The sequence below is a fragment of the Gavialis gangeticus genome, unplaced genomic scaffold (assembly GCF_001723915.1).
Source record: "Gavialis gangeticus isolate Ggan-Ray unplaced genomic scaffold, GavGan_comp1, whole genome shotgun sequence".
NCBI classification, from domain to species: domain Eukaryota; kingdom Metazoa; phylum Chordata; order Crocodylia; family Gavialidae; genus Gavialis; species Gavialis gangeticus.
Genome location: NW_017728992.1, coordinates 206,798,169 through 206,804,275, shown reverse-complemented (window position 1 = coordinate 206,804,275; position 6,107 = coordinate 206,798,169). Strand labels below are relative to the sequence as shown.

Genomic DNA, 6,107 nt, shown 5'->3' with positions numbered 1-6,107 from the left:
TAATGGTGCTCTCTGTTACGTCACTTGTGCAAGCCGTGCCACTGATGCACGTGCGCAGGCCTGGGAACCGTGCGTGCAAAGCCGCGGGTCTAGAAACGGGCCCATGCTCTGCTGCTTTTGCTCAGGACTTTTCAGGCAGGGCTAGAGACAGACCCCGAAACTGTCCTTTCAGGGTGGATACTGTGCCAACCTTAAAGGACCAGCCAGATGACCTCAGGGACCTCCTTCGCTTAGCTTCCTTGAAACCCTTGCAGGCAGGTGCAGACCCTCGGGCTACGAGTCACAGGGCAGGAGAAGCAAAGAGGAAGTGGGGGAGAGTAGCAATGGTCAGGGGCAGCGGGATGGAGGCACTTCTGCTCCCCCCCTCTTTGCATCTCAAGGTGACCCCAGGGAAGGGGATACAGGCACCGGCTGGGAGCTGCGTGCCTTGAAATCAGCTGTATACAGAGAAGCAAAAACCACCTGCCTTTTCCCCACCGGGTCCTGTGGGCATCCTCTGCATGAGGGCATTGGCAGGCATTTGCTGCGTCCCCACTGGGACTCCTGCTCTCCCTACCCCACCTGTGGAGGGGTTTGGCAAGCGTCCTAATGCGGACACGTCCCGGGCACAGCTGGCAGGCTGCCACGGAGCAAAGGCGACACACGCGCGTGCTAGAGATCAGCATTGTCTCATGCTCCGAGTAAGCCCTCCAGGCCACCCCCTCCCCGTAATGTGCAAGGAGAGGCACCCCTGCATGGTGTCCATATGACGGGGTTTCCGGAGGGGAACTCTCTCTGGCAGGGAATCCTGTATCCGTGGCTTATATAAACCCCGGTCTCCTTTTATGGTTGGCTTTTCCTGCCTCGTCAGGAGCCAAGAACAACTATAGCTTCATCGGCGCCTGTGGGTTGGCTGATTGATTAAGCATCTGATTCAAGCTTAGAGACTAACCAGCTTTGGATGGGTGGGTTTAATCTGATGGAAAAACCTGGCTGAGATCCACAAGGCCCCTATCGCTCTTAACCCCCCCGATCCTGCCACCCCACCACAAAGTCCCCGAGCAAATCAATCCTAGGCCCCAGTATAATTTTAAATCAATTAGCACCTCCCAAAGCTTCAGCAAGCCCCAAAGTGCCTTTTGTTTGAATCAAGGGGGCTCTGCCCGCTGTTCCCCTTCTCCCCTGTCCCTTTTCCTGCTGAATTGCAACAATTTGGGAGCATTTGCAGCGTGTGTGTGTGTGTGTGTGTATGAGTGTGGGTGGGCGTGAGGGGGCCGGTGGGCGGCCGACTCAGTGTGACACACTGAATTCATACACATCTCCCCCTCTGTGAGCTGTGCAAAGGGAAGCATGTTAATGATGACCTTGCTGAGTAAATAGTTGTGGAATGAATAAGTGCTTTCGGCGCGGTGCAAGGCGGAAGGTGCATTACTCATCCATCCATCCAACTGTCTCCAGAACCTTTAAAGTGCTTCTCGCATCGAGTCCGGGGGTGTGCGCGAGGGGGCGGGAAACGAGGGGAGGCTGCCAAGATTTGGGTTGCCACAGACACTGTGCTCGCTCTCTTCCAATGAGCGCCGAGCAGGGAGAGAAGGAAGAGGCCGGGCACCACCCACATGTTGAGCTGCCTCTGGTATAAGTACCACCAAAAGCCTGAGCGAGTGGCAGTTCAGGCAGGGGAGGAAAGGAGCTCTTTGCATCTCTAGCCAGGCACTTGTTCTCTGAAGTTTCTCTGCAAAGCGAGGGAGAGAGAACCGGAGCTTCGAGCAGCAGCTTGCAGCTCTGCGTCCAGAGCCACATCGCAAGCCTGCACGGCGGAGAGGGCTACGGGGCTGGACAACTCTGCTTTTTTTCCCTGGACGTGCAGTTAAGGCAGTGACTTTGCTTACTCCGCTCGCTGGCTACGGAGGGAACCGGACGGCTTTCGCTGGGGTGATATCTGATTCGGTTGTGTTTGTGCATCCCAGGGTGGGCATCGCGGGCGGCCTGTGTCTAGTAGCAGAGGGGCTAAAAAGCCGGGTGGTTGGGGAAGCCGCTCGATTCGAAGGCGACTCAAACGTCCGAACAAGTCGCTGCTTGTTGCCGCTTGGCGGAGAGCACTCAGGCAAGAGGCACCATGCAGCTGGACAGCGTCACCACCGCGGGCGTCCACACCTACCAGGGGCACCGCGGCGTGGCCAATAAGCCGAACGTGATCCTGCAGATAGGCAAGTGTAGGACAGAGATGCTGGAGCACGTCAGGAGGACCCACCGGCACCTCCTGTCGGAGGTGTCCAAGCAGGTGGAGCGGGAGCTGAAAGGCTTGCAGAAATCGGTGGGGAAGTTAGAGAACAACTTGGAGGACCACGTCCCCACTGACAACCAGAGGTGGAAGAAGTCCATCAAGGCCTGCCTGGCCCGGTGCCAGGAGACCATTGCTCACTTGGAAAGGTGGGTTAAGCGGGAGATGAATGTCTGGAAGGAGGTATTTTTCCGCCTAGAGCGATGGGCAGACCGGCTGGAGTCCATGGGGAGCAAATACTGCCCCTCGGACACCCCCAGGCAGACCGTGTCTGTCGGGGTGGGTGGCCCAGAGATCAGGCCCAGTGAAGGGGAGATCTATGATTATGCCCTGGACATGAGCCAGATGTATGCACTGACTCCTTCTCCTGGAGAGTTGCCCAGTATCCCCCAGCCCCACGACTCCTACCAATGGGTCACATCCCCGGAGGATGCTCCGGCCTCTCCAGTGGAGACCCAGGTCTTCGAGGACCCCAGGGAGTTCCTCTGCCACTTGGAGGAGTACCTGAAGCAGGTGGGTGGGACCGAGGAGTACTGGCTCTCCCAGATCCAGAACCACATGAACGGCCCGGCTAAAAAGTGGTGGGAATACAAGCAGGACACAGTCAAGAACTGGGTGGAGTTCAAGAAAGAGTTTTTGCAGTACAGTGAGGGGACCCTGACCAGGGACGCCATCAAACGGGAACTGGACCTGCCCCAGAAAGACGGGGAGCCCCTGGACCAGTTCCTGTGGCGTAAGAGAGACTTGTACCAGACCCTCTACATCGATGCCGACGAGGAGCAGATCATTCAGTATGTGGTAGGCACCCTGCAGCCCAAACTCAAGCGCTTCCTGAGTTACCCCTTGCCCAAGACCTTAGAGCAGCTGATCCAGAAGGGGAAGGAAGTACAAGGCAGCCTAGACAATTCAGAGGAGCCCAGCCCGCAGCGAGCCCCCGAGGCTCGCACCGGGGACTTGGTGGACAGCCTGACCCCCTCCACCACAGCCAGCCCCAATGCCAGCAGCGGGACACAACCCGAGGCCCCCAGCCCCCCGGCCACTATATTATGAGTAGAGGAAAGCCGCGGCTTGCCTTAGACAACAGTGGGAAAGGGGCGCATTGAGGAAGCTTCTCCTTAGCGAGGCGATCTAGCTGCGACCAGTCAGAGGGCATATACTCAGCCCAACGGCCCGCAGCAAAGGGATGAAACTTTGCTTGAAGTTGGGCCGCTTGCAAATGCGGCTGCCCACTTTGCCCGAGCCACGCGACGGGGTGGTGCGAGGCTGAGGGTATTACTTTAACCACTTCTGGGAGGACCCTTTCGTGATACTAGAGACGAGTCCCAATGGCAGAGACAGCCATCCCAAACCAGAGGCTTTCCGCTACTGCCCAAGGGTCCCTTCTCACCCGCCAGTCAGGACCTCTCCTCCTTCCTCTCTCTTCCCTTCTCTGAGGACTTGTTCTGCTCCTTTTATAGGGCAAGCTCCCTTTTTTTTAACATTTCTGATTTACAAGTGAGGGTTTTGTCCAGTGTGAGAGGAAGCCGCAGGTTTCTGCTTCCTCCTCAACCTCTGCTGGATTAAAGAGAAAACTTTTTAGAAGCTTGAATTTCTTCAGTGGGGAGCCTAAAATGTCAGCAGATGGAAACCTCGTCCCTTTTTCCACCCAGGCCCTGCTCTCGTTTTTCTTCCCTCCCAGCTTCCCCCATAGAAACCTCATCCACCCAGGCCATGGCAGCAACAAGGGAGATTTCTTCCCATGTCTGCTGGTAACCTGGGGAGCGAGGGTCCACAGCACTCGGATAGGAAATATTACTGGACTTCTTCCATCTCGGGTTGTGTAGGGCTCGGGCTAGATATCTTCCAGCATCGGATGATCGGTGAGGAAGCTAGCATTGTACAGGGGTTAATTCCTACATTTTGAAAAAAATCAAACAAACACACCGTGAACTCAGAGCTAATATCCCCCACCCCTCCGAGCAGCAAAGCAAGTCCACTGAGACTCAGATGCTAACACAGCAGGACTTCAGCAACCAGCTTCTCTGAGCTTTTGCCACATGAAAGCAAGTGAGGAGGTGGCATGTGTCCTGGAGCTGCCTCCACCTGGCTTCGTGCAAAGAGGACACCTCGATGCTACAAGTGGCTTTCCAAAAGTCAGGTGTCCTCAGGCTGGAGAACTCGATGGCTGGACTGTACGTGAAAGCCAATGGGCTTCCTACAATGGCCCCTGCAGTCTCACAGAGCTGACATGGGGCTCTGCATTGCTTTTCTACATGACCAGCTAACAATAAGGATGTGTGCACCATGACTGATACATAAGGACGGGACTTTGAGGCACGGCTGGGCAGTTGGGACCTTCCAGCTTCTTGTTTCAACACAGAAAGCCCAGCCATGCACGCTTAGAAAGCTCAAATGGAGTCTCCAATAGCAAGTGCATCCCGCACCAACAACACTGCATCCATCATCAGAAGCAACAGGCAGAAACAACTGCAAGAGGGAGTAGCTGAAACTTCCCTGGGAAATCAGCAGCAGCAGCAGCAGCAGCAGCAGCAAACCATGGCATAGGTGGCTTTGAAAGCTCTTCGTGGGATTCCTAGAGACTAAAGGTAAGACAGCTTCCTGGCTTTCCACTCCCTGGTGTGGGCAAACTTATCAGCTTTGTAAAGGGGGATCCCATGGTAAAGCTATACCAGGACTGACTTTAACCCATTACTGGGCATGTGTACACATGCATTTAGGCCGGCTTAAATTTACTGCGCAGTAAGTTAGTGCGCAGTAAGCGGGAATAGACCGGTGTCCACACATGCGGGCATTGAAATGCATTGACTCTGTGTGTGGATTGATTTGGGACTAAAATGTTAGACTAGACTAGTTAAACTAGACTAAAGTTAGTCCCAAGTCAGTCCACAGTGTTACTGCACAGAAAGGCATCTACGTGTGTGCTGCTGCACAGTAACTCATCGGGTGTAAACTGGATACCTGCATGATGCAGTTATCCAATTTACGCGCAAGTCGGCATAAGTCACCATATTTACTGTGCAGTACAGGTGTGCATGTGTAGACGCGTGCCTGTACTGTGGAGTAATTTTGGATACTGCACAGTAAATGCGCCCACTGAAGAGCATAAACATCAGTGAGGGGGATAGTGGGGTATGGCAGATCAGTGGAGCAATGCGGGGCAGATAGAGAAAAGGGAAGTTTAAGGGGATATTACAATCAGGTGTGTCTCCCAACCCTATGCTATATTAGACCACAGGATAATTTCCAGTGCTGGGCTATATACAACTTGGAGGGCTACATCCATAGGGTGGTCCCTGCTTTAATGGATGCAGCTAAAAGGCTTGCCCATGGACCACAAGGCTTGAAGGCAAATCCCAGATGTGGCCACCTGACCACTGAGGCTGGCAGAAAGGGATCTTCCCAGGCTGCTGGGATGCTTGTTTACTTGGCTGTGCCTACTTCCCGGTATGCAGAGTGGTTTCCATGGGCAACCGGGGATGCTCGGGGAAGGAAGATGCAGTGTAAATGCAAGATGTTCTCTAGTCCTCAGGCAAACCCGCCTCATGTCTCTCCTCCCTTTGTTGCAGTGACTCCCCCAGACCCATCTCTGATGAGACATCACGAAGGAAAAAGCCTGGAAAAGGGCAGGGGAATGGATGTCCGAATTCAAAGCCGCTGTGTGCCTGATGCGAAGCCTCAGAGGAGATCCTCTGTACAGGTAATTAGCTCTCTTACAAGCCTTTCTCAGCCTCCCAAAGAGATCCTAAATTCCCCCTGGGCCGTGCTGAGCACTCCCTGAAGCCCCACACAACCCCCTAAAGGAGGTGAATCCCGGGTGAGGAAGCAGGCATTACACCTTGCCCTCCTG

General features: G+C 54.7%; 1 protein-coding gene across 1 annotated transcript; it reads left to right on the top strand.

Annotated features, from left to right (window-relative positions):
* The first annotated feature begins 1,666 nt into the window (after window positions 1-1,666).
* ARC (activity regulated cytoskeleton associated protein) lies at window positions 1,667-5,904 on the top strand. The gene is made up of 2 exons (XM_019528240.1): window positions 1,667-4,845; window positions 5,827-5,904. Exon 1 carries the CDS (start codon window positions 2,096-2,098, stop codon window positions 3,308-3,310), a length of 1,215 nt encoding a protein of 404 aa, XP_019383785.1. The 5' UTR covers window positions 1,667-2,095; the 3' UTR covers window positions 3,311-4,845; window positions 5,827-5,904.
* Window positions 5,905-6,107: the final 203 nt, after the last annotated feature.

What these genes read in the sequence shown, in the direction of transcription:
- ARC (XM_019528240.1), top strand. Translation starts at nt 2,096, where the DNA reads ATGCAGCTGGACAGCGTCACCACCGCGGGCGTCCACACCTACCAGGGG.